Raw genomic sequence first — 18,074 nt, forward strand, 5'->3', positions numbered from 1 at the left:
TATGTCCACTGATATTGATAATGTAAACACTGACTGTTAAGTTAGAAAATGACTGTCTGGTGTTGAGTTCCTAGACAGACAAAAACACGTGCCTTTATCCATCAATGGCACATACTAGTGTAGTTATACACTGATATGGTGCAGGTTAAAGAGGCAGTGATCATAATGAAAAAGAACTAAACCGACATGAACAGATGAAACAATATTGCACCACCATGGAACAGTGACACGTGACGCAGGACAGACACCTTGCACCATTAAAATAAACAACAAACGTTACATCAGGATTTCAATCGAGCCAATTGAGCCAGAACCCTTATATAAAAGCCAAGGAGGACTCAAATGTACGTTAATTATTATCATTTTCATTATTAATCTTTTTGTCATTGCATATTTGGATTCCACATACAACTTGGTCACAAAACAGAGACTATTCATGACAACATATGACCACTAGCATGACATTTACTTCAAGATGCTGTTCATAAAACAAACACACATCGTGGACACGTACAATCATACTTCTTGACAGAAAACAGATGCCCTTTAACTTCAGAAAACCAAATTTGAGACGCTAAAAAGAAAGCACGCCCTCATTTAGCATCCAACAAATAGCCATTCTTGAAATAATCAAGAGGACTGTGTGAAAACCAGATCATCTCGACTTGATTGATGGATCCATGTCCAATAGCTGATGTCAGTCACAACCTGAAGTTTCAACATACCCTAAACATTGAAGACGACACTCAAGACATTATAAACGGAGGAATCTCGAACTGTGCACGGTTGGATGTTGCATTCAATAAGGGGAATCCATTATATTTACGATTGTCTTTCTTTCTACCCTCCATACAGTGCATAACATATTCTGATATGGTCATTATACATCACATGATTGTGTCAAGAACTATATGCTATGTCTATCTCCTTGTGAACAATGTTTGTTTGCAAGACATATGATTTTGGACATGTGATAACAGCTGAAATGACATTGAAATGTAATAACTGGCTCATGCCTAAGATATTTTAGATGTAGAATGTAGTTGCAGAAATGACTCCCTCAATTAGACAATCGCAGTGCTCTGGGAGTGGAAATAGACTTATATATCCTGGTGAATGGCTTCAAACTCTTCGTCACAGTATTTAACTCAACTGATTTTCTCTTTCCATGATCTATCAGTCATTCCAGATCCACAAACCCACCTTTTCCTGTTTTATTTCTCTTTTTTGGAGGGCACCGATGGGAGATGGACGGCATGTGATTATGGCTGGGTTTGACTGGAGGTGGCCACTAGTTTGTGCCAGCTGACTGCCCGCTTACGCATGTCCACTTTGTCCAGCCAGATGTAGGCCTCGCCAATCAGGGTCTTCTTCATAAACTTCCCTCCATTTGACACCAGGAACATCTGTGAAGAGGAAGGGGATAAAAGGTAAACAAAAAGTCAGTGGAAATAATTTAAGTAATATAATACATACATTATCGTTTAAAAGTTTGGGGTCAGTAAGATTATTTAATTAAGACATATTTTAAATGAATGTTTTATTTAGTGACACTAAAGATTTTTACATTGTTATGAAAAATATTTATATTTCAAATAAATGCTTTCTATTCATCAAAAAAAAAAAAAAAATCTTGAAAAGAATGTATCACGCTTTTCTCAAAAAAGACTTCTTTCAAAAACATCTTACCGACCCCAGATTTTGAATGGCAGTGTGTGTGATACACACACACATTGTATGAAGTCATTCATTTGAACGTCCTCTCCGTAGATTGGTTGTTGTCTTGGATTGTGATATACTGCCTGTCTGTCATTTTGAATTTGCCTCAGTTTATATTTTCTCTCACCTGAATAGAGTGGCCAACGGGATTCAGGTTAAAACGAAATGTCTCATTGAATGATGGCTCTCTGTCATGGCGACACACTCTGGTCTTCTTCTTTATGATCTTCTTTTGAGTTGCCACATTCACCACATAAAGCTTTACATACAAGTCTAAAAAGACAGTTGAAATATTACAGATTTAAATACTCTATCAGCGTCTTTCTCAATGGACATTTCAATTATCTTGACTGCAATATTTGTATATCAGTGTCATTTCTGAGGATGTGTATGAGGAAAGTTTCATTACCAGGTAGGTGGTCTGGAGATTTGAACTTGTAGGTGATGTTTCTACACTGCAGGATCTCAAGAACCAGCTGCTCTCCTTCAGTCTTCATTTCCTTCTTCAGTGCAACCTTGATCTCTCCAATCATCTTACCTACAGCCATAGATAGATAGATAGATAGATAGATAGATAGATAGATAGATAGATAGATAGATAGATAGATAGATAGATAGATAGATAGATAGATAGATAGATAGATAGATAGATAGATAGATAGATAGATAGATAGATAGATAGATAGATAGATTTTACAATTTTACACTGAGCAGAATGCAAAAGCTGAGAACTTAAGTTCTCAAAATCTTTATTTAACTGTTAATAAAGCAGTATACTGAAATAGATTACAGAACAAGACATCAGTGGCAAATAAATACAAAACAATGTGTTGTGTAATGTTCATTATGTTGTACAAAGATAAACAAAAATGTTCATTAATGCACTTTTGACACTGCCATGCTCATGACACACTTAGAGTCCATGTTTTGCCGACGTCTGTCTCCTTTGACAGGGACAAAAACACACCCAGTGCTGTGATGAATTATTCAGCAGTGTATGGCAGTGACACAGTAGAGCGGAACAGAAGGGGATGGCTGCCGTTTTTCTCTGTCTAACAGGTTCTTAGTCTCCTCAACAGCTTTCAGACAAGCGCTAATTCAATCTCAGGGGTGAACCTGACCTGTAGAACGCGGTTCAAAGCTCTGTTATGACTCACATTTTGCCAATTTTCTTTTGTTCTCATGAGGTTCACTGCTATTGAGCATGGAAATGTCTAAAAGTAGACTGCATATGAAGTGAAAATGTAAATGAAACTGAAATATAAAACAGATTGTTACCTTCTGAATCAGACAGGTTCAAAGATTCAAGTCCTCGGCATTTATCTGTTCCATTCGGAATGTTTTTCCTAATTGAGAAGAAAAGTGTGAGAACTACAACTTTTTACTATTTGGATATACAAGATTATTTGGGTTTCTTAATGCAGATATATATATATATATATATATATATATATATATATATATATATATATACATATACATACAGCATATATATATATATATATATATATATATATATATATATATATATACAGCTGTACAGTTGTAGCCAAAAAAATATTACATTTACTTATTTAAACTTGGAAATAAACAGTTTTTTTAATTAAAATAAAGAAATATTACATAAAATGAATAAGAAAGATTCTGCATATTGTAAAAATTCATTAAATTTTTCATTAAAAATTTTGATTCAAATTACGATAACATACACAACCATTCAAAACTTTGGGGTCAGTAAGATTTTTTTAAATGAATACTAATTTATTCAGCAATAACATTAAATTAATGATGTTATAGATGCTGTTCTTTTGAACTTTCCATTGAATTCTTTTTTTTTAAATATATTTTTCTTCCGGAAAATATTAAACGCACGACTAATAATATATATTTTTTTTTATTAAGCACCAAATCAGCATATTATAATGACTTCTGATTTTTTTTTAAAATGTATTAAAACAGAAAACAGTTATTTTAAACTGTAATATTTCACAATATTACTATTTTACTATATTTTTGTTTAAATAAATGCATTAACCTTTAACATTAACATTACTGACGCTAGTTTTAAAAGGTAGTTTATTCAATTTAATCTAAATATGATCATAATTTTAAAACAAAATATATAATTACTTATTATTAAAATAGAGCATTTTCAGTAGTGGTCTCAACAATTTTGGACCCTACTGTTTGACTTTTCTCTTTTGCTGATTAAAAGCAAAAGAGATATACTCAAATGTAAAAAAATGGGTTAGTGTCACAACTTGTAATTCACATAATATTTACTCAGAATTCATTCAAAGATTATTGAAACAAACAAACAAAAAAAATGTGTAGTATACATTGACAAAACTATCACTCTGTTAATCCAGGCCTGGTCTGGGTTTCCCAAAAGCATTTTAAGATCAAGTGCATCGTAGATCCATTGAAACCAATGGAGCTACGATCAATTTAGGCTTACAATGATTTTGGGAAATTCAGCCCAGGTCATAGGCCAATGCAGATAATCTCAAAACAGCCAAATATCATCCAACATATCAATCTATCAGTCCACTGGATACACTAGAATCCACAGAATACAGATTAATTGCAATTACAGGAGGGAACAGGCATACTTACAACTGAGGGACCTGAAATATGGCACTGTCCACAGCGTTAGTGCCCAAGTTTTGTTCATTGTCCAGAGTGTATGCATCCCCATCAATCATTCTGTGGTTTGTTTTATCTGTAGAAATACACACATACACAAACAGACAATTAGACAACAGCCACATTAAGCAAGGGACTCATTATTTACAATACTAACTTAAACACAATTTATGCAAAAGGAATGGATATGCACTTTGCGCACAAAGTTACATATGGACAGAAAAGATAACAGAACTAAAAAAAAAAGAGACCATCACAGTGAAATGAAAGGTAATGCACTCATTTTAAAATAATGTTAAACATCTGTTTAAAAACAGAATAGATTTTTATTCAAATATCATGGCTGCCTTGATTTTAGATTTAAACATTTTCTTGTTTTGCTTCTGTACTGGAGGTGTTGTTAGTGCTAATTTTAGTCTTATATTTAGAGAGAGGGAGGAGTCACATGTCTCTCACCTCCTCTAGCAGAGATCCCTCCATGATGGTCATCTGACTCGATACTTTGCTCTCATTGGCTGGAAGATGTTGTGTGATCAGTATGGGGCCAGTTCTGCCTTTAGATGGGGCTGTCTCTACACGTACTCATCCAGAGATCGCATGGTCGCCCTCACATGAAACCAGCTCATGATTTTTACACACCACAGTCATGCGGACATAGATATGGGTTTGATTTGAGGGTAAGGGCCTGGGATTTTACTTGCAAGGGGGAATGAGGTAACAGAGGGTTTCATCATGCTCTGAATGCCAATGTGAAGTGTTTTCCAAATTTAGCATCTCTATGAAGGCAGGAAAGGATTGTGCTGTACTTTGAGGGGATTTTTTTTTTAATGCAACAAGTGCCTCCTCTGCTACTACAAAATTTGCTGTGTTACGAAGAAACACTAAACCTGAATGTCTGGCATGGAATTTTATCTGGGAAATAAAATCTTTAATTGCTGACCCAAGTTTTACTACAGCTGAAGGCAGGTTTGCGATATTCGATTTACGGACGGGACATTGGTTGTTTAAATTATTTAGGGTTTTATAGGCTTTATTAAAAATGAAGATCTTTATAATGAGATCATTTCTATTTTGCTACTCAGTATGCTAATGTCAATTTAAATGCTGGGAGGTTTAAAAAGTACTTTAGAAGAATCAAATTTTTCACGCTTCTTGAAGGAATAGTTCACCCAATAATTCATATTTCGAAAATGTACTCACCCTCAAGCCATCCAAGATGTAGGTGAGTTTGTTTTTTTCATCTGAACAGAAATTAAGCGTTACACCAATTACTCGCCAATGGATCGTGAATGGGTGCCATCAGGATGAGAGTCCAAACAACTGATAAAAACATCAATCTACGACTCAAGTCCATCAGTTAATGTCATGTTTAGCGAAAAAGCTGCGTGTTTGAAAAAGAAACTAATTCATCATTAAGGCATTTTACCTTTGTTTCTGGCCAAAATACGGCTTCTCCAGTGAATTGCTATGTCCAGTGACAAAGTCCATCCCCTGTTGTCCTCTCACATAAAAATATACCAACATATTTGTTCAGAATTGTTTTGAACTGTTTTCACTTATAAATGTTGCTTGAGCTGTGCATATGTCTCTCTTGATTCAGACGAGACAGCTTATTTATTTATTTTTTACTGAATATAGCAATAGACTCATATAGACAATATAGCAATATATTATATAGCAATAGACAATAGATATAGACTTATATTTTAGCTCAAAGCAATGATTTGAAGCTAAAAATATCTTCATGATGTAAGACATTTATTGATGGACTAGAGTTGTGCAGATTACTTGTGGATTATTTTGATGTTTTTATAAGATGTTTGGACTCTCATTATGACGGCACCCATTCACTGCAGAGGATCCATTGGTGAGCAAGGTATGTGATGAAGAAACAAACTCATCTACATCTTAGATCACCTGAATATGAGTACATTTTCAACAAATTTTCAATTTTGGGCCAACTATTGCTTGAATAGTCAATAAAATATTTTCTATTTTGTGGATTATTAAATATTACGTTAGATGTTTTCATTTAGTGATTTTAGGTGTAGGCTTTAATTTATCAACATAAGATGATGAAAACAAAAACTAAACTAAATGAAAAAAAATTGTCAGAAAGTTGAGGATGAGAGGGAATGGAAAAGAAATAGTGGAAGAGTGCAAGAACGAGAGAACAGACAGAAAGGAAGGAAGAAAGAAAGAAAGACAGAGAACAGATAGGCTGTGAGCTCATGTGAAGTAGTAAGGGTTACTTGGCTGGAATCGGGCCTGTTGCACCGCAGCCTCAGCTGCAGCGATGGCGTTCCCGGCTTCTTCCAGGTGGGCTTGAGTGACGCTGCCTTTGCTCTGGCTGTGTGAGGGGCCATGGGAGCGCAAGTGACCCTCAGAGGAAGATTTGGAGCTGCCAGGACTACTGTGGGACTTTTCAATTGTAGGGACCTGTGTGTCTGTGAACATACAGTACATGCCCTCCATTAATCCAGCACTGATCCCAAATGTTAAACCCTCCATCACCTGTTAATTACACTACTTTTCAAAGGTTTCAAGGCAGTAAGATGTTTTTTTTTTTTTAAAGAAATTAATACATAAATTCAGCAAGGATGCATTAAGTTGAGCAAAAGTGAAAGTACAACATATATAATGCTTCAAAAGATTTCTATTTCAAATAAACAAAGTTCTTTTGAACTTTCTACAGTATTTGTAAAAAATCCAGAGGAAAAAAAATGTATCATGGTTTCCACAAAGATATTAAGCAGTACAACTATTTTCAACATTAATAAAGTAAGAAATGTTTCTTGAGCACCAAAGCAGCATATTAAAATAATTTTTGAAGGATCAAGTAACACTGAAGACTGGAGTAATGATGCGGAAAATTCGGCTTTGGCATAACAGGAATATATTACATTTTAAATTCTATTAAAATAGAAAACAGTTTATAACAGTTTAACAGCAATAATATTTCACAATTTTTTTTGTAACTGTATTTTGACCAAACAAATGCAGCATTAGTGACTTATAAGAGACTATAAGAAAAAAAAAGTAAAAAAAAAATTACTGGCTCCAAACTTTTGAATGGTATTCTAAAACAAGTTGCACTAGTTACCACCTGTGTGATTCCTTTGTGTATTTTTGTTTAGTATGCATGACCTACCTTTAGCGGGGTCAGGGAAAATGCCGTGACTTCGGCTCTTGATGACAGAAGTTTTAGGGGACTGCTGGTTCCCCGTTTGCCCTCCTTGACCTCCAGAACCTCCTGGTCCTCCAGGGCCGCCCTGACCTCCGAGTCCCCCAGAGCCGCTGGGCCCCTGTGGAGGGTGGGTTCTTCCATGGTGAATACTCTCGCTTTGCTCCTTTAGAGGGTGCCAGCGAGGCGTGTTATCCAGCTGAGCCGTGTTTGAGAGATCAATGAGCACCTTAAAAAAAAGTTTTAAAAATGTGTTAGATTTAAATTTACTCATCTGACTTCATAGATTTCTATTTTCTATAAACTGTTCTTTGGTGGATAATAATGTAAATAGATACTGACAGAAACAAAAACTAACTTAATAACAAATTTCATAACAATAAACCCTGGAAGAGAAGACAAAATGCTAGCTAACATTAAATTACATCTAAGGAATCATGCAAATGATGTTTATCTCTGCCATTAGCTTTTTTCCAAATTTTTTATGTTTTATTTGTTTATTTTTAGGTGCACGGAATGACACTTTTATCTTATAACACTCACTTCTCCCAGGAAATCATTTGAGGAATATCTGTCATAATCCCACACAGTAACCTCCAGAGTTTTCTTCTTCAGCTGAGCCGAACACACACACGCAAACATTTTCAGTCAGATGCAGGAAAAAGACATAATTCATCAAGGCATAAACATCTTTTAACATGAAAATTGTGACTCAGTAAACAGCATAGCAATGACAGCAAAACTGGATCAACTTTCAGAGTTTTCAAGCATAGAAAGCCAAGTTTGGATTGAAGAAAAATGGGACACATGGGGGATGTGACTGTGATGTAACTGCCCTTGTGTTTTTAACTACTTTAATTACATGTAAAACGATTTGTTCATATTCCTTGGACTATATAAGCTGTAACATTACTGTATATAGAGCTTGAGTGAGATGAAAGATGAGTTGTAATAAAGAGTAAAAAGAGAGGAAAAATAGACAGAAAAGCACACACAGGGAGATTGTTATATATATATGATCTTTTAGAAGAGATCAGCAGAACTGGCTAATATTTTGAAACAATATGCTTGAACTGAATTTATATTCTTCAATAGGAAATAACTATATAAAATCTGATCATTTATATGTAAATGCATAGGTACAGAACAACTATACATTTACATTTACAGTAGTAAATATGAAAACATAAAAATTAAGAGTTATAAATAAATACAAATCTATAGAATATTTTTAATAATATAATTCAAAAGATTCACATTTTCATGAAATATAAATATTTTGTAACATTTATGTCTTTACTTAAATGTGTCCCTAAACTTTTACACAGTAGTGTGTACATACTATATATATATATAAAATAAAAAAAATACATATATAATAATGCATGTTGTACTTACCTGCTCCAGATGAATGTTTTTGTAAATGACGGTCTGGTTCCACTCTGGGTTCTGAGTCTTCTGAACATACTTTATCCTTCTCTTGTTCTCAGCACTGTGAAGTTATTATGTGGAGACAGGATACAAGGAGCAATAAACTTAGATTATGGATTTCAAATGTTTATGTAGCATATTTATAGCCGCACTTGAGGCTAGTGGAGTTTCATAAAGCGATGACCTTACAAGAGGCAACACCGATACATCTACGGTCCATGCCAATGATGATAATGACATTATCAGATCACAGACTAAAATGTTGAAAAATTCCATCTTCTACATGAGTTTATGGGCAATCTATGCAAGCATACAGCAGCACTTGACTCTTACAATGAGCTGGTGTGAATTTGCATAATGGTAGAGTTGCACAACTGTACTTAATATTTACTGACTTTGAGGGAATTTATTGACATCAAACAAACTTCAGAGGTAGAGGTTGCTTTGAGGTAGATCTGAGACACCACACAGATGACGCAGTAGGTTTCACCACATGAATGACAGCTAGATAATGAAAGAAAGGAAATCCAAACACACACACACACACACACGCACCAATGAAAAAGCAAAATGAAAAGAAAAAGAAACGCCACGCTACCTTGCGTTCTGGACAACCATGACTTGGCTGAACCAATCCGGAGATTTGTATGGAATGCAAAGTAAAAGTAGACAGACAAACAGACAACAGTCAGAGAATCCAAGGAAAGGGTAGACAGAAACCCCTTAAAAAAGTTGCGGTCCAGGTCGAGTCGTGGCTGTGGGGCTTTTAGCGCCAGACGAAAGGATCATTTGTGCAGGTAATAGGAACTAATCTCATAAACACTGCAGATATGGCCATTAGGAGATGGCAGATATAGCATTACACACTCCATACTGGTGGAAGCCATATTGATTGTGCTGTCTTCGCAGTCCGAGACACTGAGCTTGATTACTAGGTAGCATGTTAAGAGAGGAAGGCTAAGCTAATAAAAATTGACTTCTCTAAGGAAGATCTCTTCCACTTTAGCCTTCCAATTAGTAATTTCTGTACTAAAGAGGTGAGGACGTCTGCCCAGGAAGGGAGACCTTTAAACCCACTTGATATGTAAGTTATTATCAATAAGAATTTTTTTATTCCGCCATCCAGCATTTAAGTTAATTATTAAGCATTTTTGACATTTTCATTCCATTGTAATTATTATGGAATCATTTGTAAAGGGGTACAACGGAGCTACAGGTGCACTTGATATTGTTTTGCAGAATCTTGATATTGAAGACAAAAGTGATTTTTAGAAGACCAAGAGTAAATCAATAACTGGAGCGATTCCAAAAAAGGGTAAAGGAAATAAATCAAGTGACTCACGATTCAAGTAACTTAAAAAAAAAATCAGACAATAAATTAACCACAAATACAACATTTATATATGTGGACAAGGACAAACATAAAATAAATATATGTAGTACGTACTGTAGAGACTCTCTAAATCTTTCATTCTTCACTCTTACTATCACTTTAACACTTGTGTGCGCACACACACACCCACACACACACAGAATTATGTGCACAGGGATACTCACCCTCTCCCTGGCAAGAGATAGACCTTAACGAAGGGGTCTGTATATCCGTTGTTTTCTCTAGGAGCGAGGTTTCTAGCTTGTAGCACGTGAACAATCAAATTGCCCATATTCCTGTCATAGTTGATTTGAAGCTGAGGAAAAGATTCATTATGAGATGCATAATACTATAGATAGTCTATTCAAATTTAATTTCACTCTAAAATAAGCACTGAAAGGCTGCAATTTAAATTCAATAAAGCAGTCAGTACTGGAGTCAGTAAGGCTGATAGATCATAATTTTCTATTTTTTCTGCATAAAATGCATCTTAGTTATATTTCAAAGGAAAATAAAATATTTTTAGTGCATTTTTCATGTATTTAAATCAATTATTATTCATGAACAGTCTTAAAAAATATATTTTCCCTCAAAAACTGATTTTTATTTCTTTCGACACTGCAAACCTCTGCAACTTTTCATCCTGAACATTTAGTTTTGCTCGCACATTAAATAAATAACTAAACATTAAAAACATAAATTGATATTTTGTTACAATATATATTCCAAAATCATTTACATGATTTTACATTATGTTTACAAAATTGTAAACAATATAGTTAGCTGTCTTATTCAGATAAGTAGAAATGGGAATAATGACTTAATCTGGTTATGGCAATGTTTTACATGTTGCACACACAGTCAAAACAATCATGTAATTCAAATTATTTTTATAATAGTCTTATACAGTACATATAAATTTGGTCATTGTGAAATTGGTGCACAGACTCACTTGTATTTCACCAGTGATTGGATGCGGTTGTGGCTTCAGAACCTCTGCTGACTGAAAAATAAAATAATGAAAAATAAATTCCTGTCTGCATTAAACCTAATTTGCAGTTCCAAAATTTAGACACAGCATTTGGTATATGCTCTATATACAGTATTTTGCATCTTCCTGCACATTTTTACACATTCAGCACCTTGCTATTATGGCGCTTCTTGTTGACAGAAGGGGACCCGGGTTGCCCAGGGCTTGGGACCCCACTGGAAGCAGCAGATCCGGGGCCAGAGTGCAAGTGTCCCGCTCTCTCCAGAGCAGACAGCACAGAGGCAGGAGCCTGCTGCTGCGAAACCTTCTGCAGCTCTGCAGCCAGCTGCTTTGGGTCGACACCTGGAGAACGCTGACGTTCACCTACAAGACACACACACAAAACAAACCCATTTCAAACTTCGGATCAATACAGACACCTTTTCCACTGTCAGGAGTGCAAGAATTGTGATGCACACACACCATAGATTCATGACCTGGAGTTAAAATGAGTGTTAAGGAAAGCTGTAGGAGAGGAAGTCACAACTTCCAGTTAAAATAGCAAATAACAATTTTTACCTTCTGGTTGCATGCATATTAATTGGACCTGGACCTGGACCTTAGCCTGCTTAAAAAGCTCATTTTTGATGCCACTGAAATATGTTATTGAAACAAGCTTAGCCAATGTTTTTATAGCATTTCCAAGTATATTGGAGTCTGTCCATGACCAAGATGGCTGCAGAATGGATGACTGATTTACCTTAAAGGGGTTTAGTGTGAAAAGCTTATTAAAGGCAGCAAGACATGTACACACAGTATGAAGGGAAGAATACAAAATGTTGGAGAGACTCACCAGCTCTCAGCTGAGTATGGAGTTCCAGTTGTTGAGGGTGTTCTGTGTCGGAGAGCATGTTTAGATCTCTAAACAGCAGTCAAGATAACAAATATATTAGCATATTGGCTTAAAGACCAAAAGCTGCAATATAGTACAGTTAAATCAATAGTTAAATTATATCTATATCATGGTATATGACAAAATGTAATATTGCAAAAAAACAAAAAACAGTCTGGGATCAGTATTACTTTTTTTTACATTTATATCAAAATTAATACTTTAAAAATACTTTTAATGATTTGAAATTATTCAGCAATGACACATTAAATTTATCAAATGTGACAGTGAAGACTTTTACATTGTTACAAAAATGATCATGGTTTCAACAAAAATATTCAGCAGAACAACTGTTTTCAATGGAGGAATTTTGATTGATTTCTGAAGGATGAAGTGACGCTGAAGACTGAAGTAATGGTTGCTGAAAATTCAGTTTTGCCATTACAGGAAAATATGACATGTAGAATATCAGAGACTGAATCAGACAAATTTAAGATGCGATCAGAACATTGAAACATGAGGAGCTAGAATTCAAGAGAGGCCCAAGGAAACAGGACGCCGTAAATCAGATTCCTAGCTCCAACTAGTCTGAAGCAAGCAAACTAACCAGCAAGCCTCTTTCACAGAACAGCTTACAACCTTGAGACAAAAGAACACTTATTGATAATTCCAATTCAGGAAGGAGACCGTCAAATTTGGGGCAAGTAATCAAGACTGATGGTCAAAGAGATGGCTATCACATGGGTTCCACACTGGAAGTCACAAGCTTCCTTAGACTGACTTCTCCCCCACATAGAAGACAGACCAAATCGAAATTCCTTTGTCTAAAGAACATGCCTTTCTTTCTCCATAGAACTACAAAAATACTTTCTTTTTCATATGCACATAAAATCATCCTAAAAGGACATTTCTATGCAGAACCCCATATTATGTTTGTAACCCACATATTAGACTATCATGTTTTAATCAAATATTATGTATGTCTTTTTAATCATTATTGAATAGCTGAAGGATTCATATGCGTGTTTGGTATGTATGAGTTTGAAAAAATCATGCTTTAAATGTTTCTTCCAATCAATTATTTGTCAAATGTATCATAGTCTTGTTATAGAAATCATGTTCAAAAGTATACTTTGCAAGAGCCCGTAAAGTTCGGACCTCTGACTGAACAGATAACATGTTGATTTATTGATTGGGTGGAGGAACAGAACAACACCCCAAGCAAGGACAGTATCTAATTGGTCAAGATGTCCATATGAGACGGTCTGAAAGCCGAGTTTAAAAACTTAGGACACCATCAAATTCTCTCTGGGTCCTCTCCTCTTCTCTCCATTTTGCTTCTCTTTTGCCACGAGTTTTGACGCTGCTCTTTGAGCGTGCTCTGGCCCTCGTGCCAGCTGCTACCACAATGAGAAGAAAACCACCTAGTCTCCTTACATTCTTTTATTCTTTTACTTTAATTAATTTTATTTTCCGTTGTGAGTTTCGTGTACTCAGTTAAGTTTTGCCGCCACACCTCGTCTCCGAGTTCAACTCGAGCCACAACTCCGCATCCTCAGCCAACCCCAGCCATTGGCTTCCCAAGACGTCACTTCAACGACTACTGAACTCTCAACCAATCAGCAACTTCGGGGAACCCCCTTTCATGCAACGCCTACAACAAAAGGGATTCCCTTAGCAAAGCAAGCAAGTACCTTCAGGTTCTAACTGAATCGGTGCAGTTAATATAAATTTTAGCCTCATTGAGAAACTCAAAGCGAGGGTTAAATAAGTGATTGATGGTTGTTCAGGTCTATGCAATTGAACATATTGCTGTAAACTTGGGATTTTACATTTTCATTCTCTTAAACTCATCCTTTCCTCACTTTCTCTCTTTCTGAAACGTGTGAATGTGTGAATGCTTGTGTTCATGTGTTAGATTAGTTTATGTCTTAGGTTTATCAAATAAAATCTGATTTATATCGAAAAGAGAAGTATCTTGTGTAAGTTAATGTCTTAATCTGCCGGTCTTGTTACTGTGCTATTTAATAGTGTTTTCACTATATTTTGGATTTTAATATCCAGTGCAGAGTTTGTTATACGGCTCGTTCAGTGATCAGCTGTAAAACAGTGAATCTGTTCAAATTCCCTATAAAAACATAAATGATTCCCTTTGAGCTAAATTAAACTATTTGCTTTAAATTACATATTAATATTATGTTTTTTTATTACGTTACAGACATGATCAAATATATTCAATTAATTTTACTGGGTTTTTTTTAATCAAACAAATACAACAGTAGTGTGCATGGTACTACTATTGTCTTTGTTCAACAAATGCGTGGCATTAACATGGTAATTTTTGTTGGTGTTGTTGGACTAAAGTGAGTCTTAAAAACATTATTATTATAATATACATTATTGCAACTTACAGGCGCACACATATTTCTGCCTCTCCATACTGCTGACCCACAATGCTTTGCACTTCTTCATATGTCTTTCCCAGCAGATAGATTCCATTCCACTCCAGAACCTGCATTCCTGAGGAACACAACACATGCCATCAGAACCAGTGAGTGAAAGACATTTATTTGGTTAAAATAGTAAAAACAGATACTCACAGTGCAACTTAGCCAAAAGTAAACACAATGTGTCTGCATATTGTTATGGAAAGTATTAAAAAGAAGTGTTGTTTATAAAAGTCATCTACTGTATGTTTATTTTTAAAAACCTCAAATCTACAACCAAAGTTTGGTTTCTGTTCACTCTATTTTGGGGAAACGTCAAAACTCTTACGACAGATTCACACACAGATGGACAGATAGACGCTATTGTGATTCTGTAGGGGAAATTTAGGAAAAACAATAACTGAATTAACTATACACATAAATAACACAGACACTTTTTCAATAGCACGCTTCCCTGAGCACTTCACTCACTACAAGAAAACAGTCCTGGAGGATCAGAGACTGAAAACAAGTGCAGAAAACAGAGAGTGGGAAAAAAACTGTTTTAAAAGCATCACTGCAAACTCAAGCCCACTTCAGGCCAAACCCCAGGCACTTACACAAATGAAAGCGAGTCTTCAGATAGGTATTTTGCATTCGGAGTGCTTCAGCCGCTGATAACAACAGGACATCATTCAAAAGTCTGTTCATCTCCACACAATCAATCCCTTCAGTTTTCACTCAAAAACCTCTCAAATGTTCAGCAAGCACGTCAATAATATCTCCATATTCCTCTGCAAGATTCCCACTAGGCTAAAACCATTATTTCAGCTTTGAAGTTAGTATCTAAATAATTCATGCATAATTGGGAATCCGATTCGGCTTATTTGTTGAAAATACTTTGTGCTATACAAGTGAACATTTAAAATAATCTGCAAAAGGCTTTAATGTTAAAAATGCTTTAATATTTTCCATTTTTATTCATGAACGGTATAGGTAATCAAAAATAGAGCTGTTAAAATCTTCAAGGACTCTAATCACCCTGCTAACCGACTATTCACTTTGCTTCCATCTGGTAAGCGCTTCCGTAGCCTGATGGCAAAAACTGAGAGACTTAGGAGGAGCTTCTTCCCCCAGGCAATCAGGCTCCTAAACTCTAACTCTGTGTCATAATATCACTTGACTCCATGTAATATCACCATATCAATAAGTTATTCATAATTTTTCTCCATGTAAATATAAAATATCATATATCAATAAGCTATTCATAATTTTTCTCTACCTCATATTGCTGCTATTCAAATACCCTGTACAACTTTTTGCACATTATTTTTTGCACATTCCTCTTATTACTATTTGTCAACAACATACTGACCTGCACATTTATATTTATATTTTTTATCTTATCTTATTTTATCTTTTATTTTATTTTATGTTTGTACTTCTTCTTAATATTTGTATTCTATATAATTGCACTGTCCTTGGAGCGGACCTGACCTACATTTCACTGCTGGTTATACTCTGTATAATTGTGTATGTGACAAATAAAACTCTTGGATCTTGAATCTTGAATCATGGTCAAAATTGCCAATGTGTTACTGATTCGCTGGCTAAACATGGAAGATCCCTGTTTTATTCAATATTAAGCATGCATACTTCATGTTTCTAAGTTGAAGCGCATGCATATGAGTATGCATTGTGCAATTGTGCATTTATTTGTCTCTTTGCCCAAATAATAATATCGCTTTAGCTATCAGATATTAAATCTGCTGTCTAGCTCATTTTCTACTGTGGCAGCAGACATTATTATACTGTATCAAGGGACAAGCATACTTAAGATAGAGAACAGATGCTTGTGTAATCTGCCAGCAGATTTGTGCTTGCATATTTCAGGGATGAAACAAATAAAATAGACAAAAGGTTTGACACTATAAAACGAAACATTTCAATACTAAGTGTCTTTGCTAAAATCATGATTTACGAAAGAATAAAAAGCAAACAAGCAAAAACATGTTCAAGAAGCTGAGCTATTCTCAAGAGGAGCTCATCTAAATTGACATAGCATGCTGAGCTAGCAATCGTCAACAAGGAGAGCAACAATAGCCATCCCGGTTAAAATGAGAAATGACTTTCTAAATTAGGCACTTTTCCCTTTGAAAGAATACTGAATGCTTAAAATGAATTATTTTGCTGATGCTTGCTTTAAAACGCTTTATAACATGACCTTTAAGAGCTTAAAAATGCATGAATGTAAACTTTTTTAAAACCAAATTTGCTTATTTATCGCATCTCTTTGGCTTCATTAACCCCTTACTGTCTGCAAGAAAATTTTACTTGCTAATATTATCAGATTGACTAAATCAGAAGTTCTTACCTTCCACAACTTTTCCCACATGCTCAGCACATCCTCCTGCTGAAACTTTGGCGATGTAGGCTCCGATCTCTCCGTTGGTCCCTGGAATCTCTTTTCCACCCACAATTCTGATTCCCAGCCCACTCCCTTGAATTCAGATGGGTTCAGTTTAGCTGATGAATGGCTGAGTAATTGGATTCTAATCAGAGTATCTCAGCATCATTTTAAACATGATCTCTTCATCCATACGACTACCACGAGATAGATTACAATTGTTGTTTTGCTTTTCCTTCCAGTAATTTAATTTGCAGGCCTAATTGACTACAATTCGCTGTGTATCTTGTGGAGTAATTGCTATGAAAACATACCTGAGACGGTGTGGTCCTTGGGGTCCCGTTGCAGTTTGATGCGAGTGTGTGGGAAGGGGTAATGGCTGCCTTTCATCTGCAGCAACGAAAACAATTCAAGCAAATGAACAATAGCTGAAGCTCTAACAGCGCTTTTGCAGATGCAGCCTGGCGTTCTTTCAAAGATAGGTGCAGTATATTGTTTGCATGGTGACTGAGTAGAACATGTTCCTAGAAAAACACTTGGAAAATTTGATTGTAAGTTTACCCTTATAGTTTGAATTGTCGATAAACCATCATTGATATTGATTTATAATTGTACAGATTTTGAGATTTTATGGTTAAAACTATAGGTATGTTGTTCCAGGATTGACAAACGTTTCCAGGAACACATTATATTTGGCAAATTTACGTTCACCCTGCGGGTACCACTTTACCTGTCTTCTCTCTGGCCCGGCTTCTGGTCCACCACGTCCCTGGTGGGGTTTGTCAAACCAGTCTGTCTCCTCATGCTGAAGGTGATATGCTAGAAGACAGGAAGAAAGCATCCGCTGTACCATCACAAGTGAAAAAACTGGGGCATGTGTCCCTCTCCACCACTTTTCTACCAGACAACCATTCCTTCACCACCACCAGTTGGGGACACTTCTTTACTAGAGTGTTTCAACTGACAGCTTGATGGATTTGGGTCAGGGCTTCCAAGAACAATATCTATGTTTCGAAAGGGTTGGACA

At 35.6% G+C, this 18,074-nt stretch overlaps 1 protein-coding gene across 1 annotated transcript in view; it reads right to left on the reverse strand.

Annotated features, from left to right (window-relative positions):
• Positions 1–1,262: 1,262 nt before the first annotated feature.
• Positions 1,263–18,074, reverse strand: part of LOC306888695 (protein piccolo-like) — a gene marked incomplete at both ends in the record, with an annotated part of 60,383 nt that continues 43,571 nt past the window's right edge. The window contains 18 exons of the mRNA XM_079447112.1: positions 1,263–1,406; positions 1,847–1,992; positions 2,129–2,257; positions 2,998–3,065; positions 4,336–4,441; positions 6,618–6,812; positions 7,517–7,778; positions 8,093–8,164; positions 8,948–9,041; positions 9,579–9,605; positions 10,538–10,668; positions 11,305–11,355; positions 11,495–11,706; positions 12,176–12,243; positions 14,626–14,734; positions 17,015–17,140; positions 17,362–17,437; positions 17,778–17,866. Of these exons, the coding sequence (XP_079303238.1) occupies positions 1,263–1,406; positions 1,847–1,992; positions 2,129–2,257; positions 2,998–3,065; positions 4,336–4,441; positions 6,618–6,812; positions 7,517–7,778; positions 8,093–8,164; positions 8,948–9,041; positions 9,579–9,605; positions 10,538–10,668; positions 11,305–11,355; positions 11,495–11,706; positions 12,176–12,243; positions 14,626–14,734; positions 17,015–17,140; positions 17,362–17,437; positions 17,778–17,866 (2,105 nt within the window). The remainder of the gene's footprint in view (positions 1,407–1,846; positions 1,993–2,128; positions 2,258–2,997; positions 3,066–4,335; positions 4,442–6,617; positions 6,813–7,516; positions 7,779–8,092; positions 8,165–8,947; positions 9,042–9,578; positions 9,606–10,537; positions 10,669–11,304; positions 11,356–11,494; positions 11,707–12,175; positions 12,244–14,625; positions 14,735–17,014; positions 17,141–17,361; positions 17,438–17,777; positions 17,867–18,074) is intronic.

The sequence above is a fragment of the Barbus barbus genome (genome assembly GCF_936440315.1).
Source record: "Barbus barbus genome assembly, chromosome: 22".
NCBI lineage: Eukaryota > Metazoa > Chordata > Actinopteri > Cypriniformes > Cyprinidae > Barbus > Barbus barbus.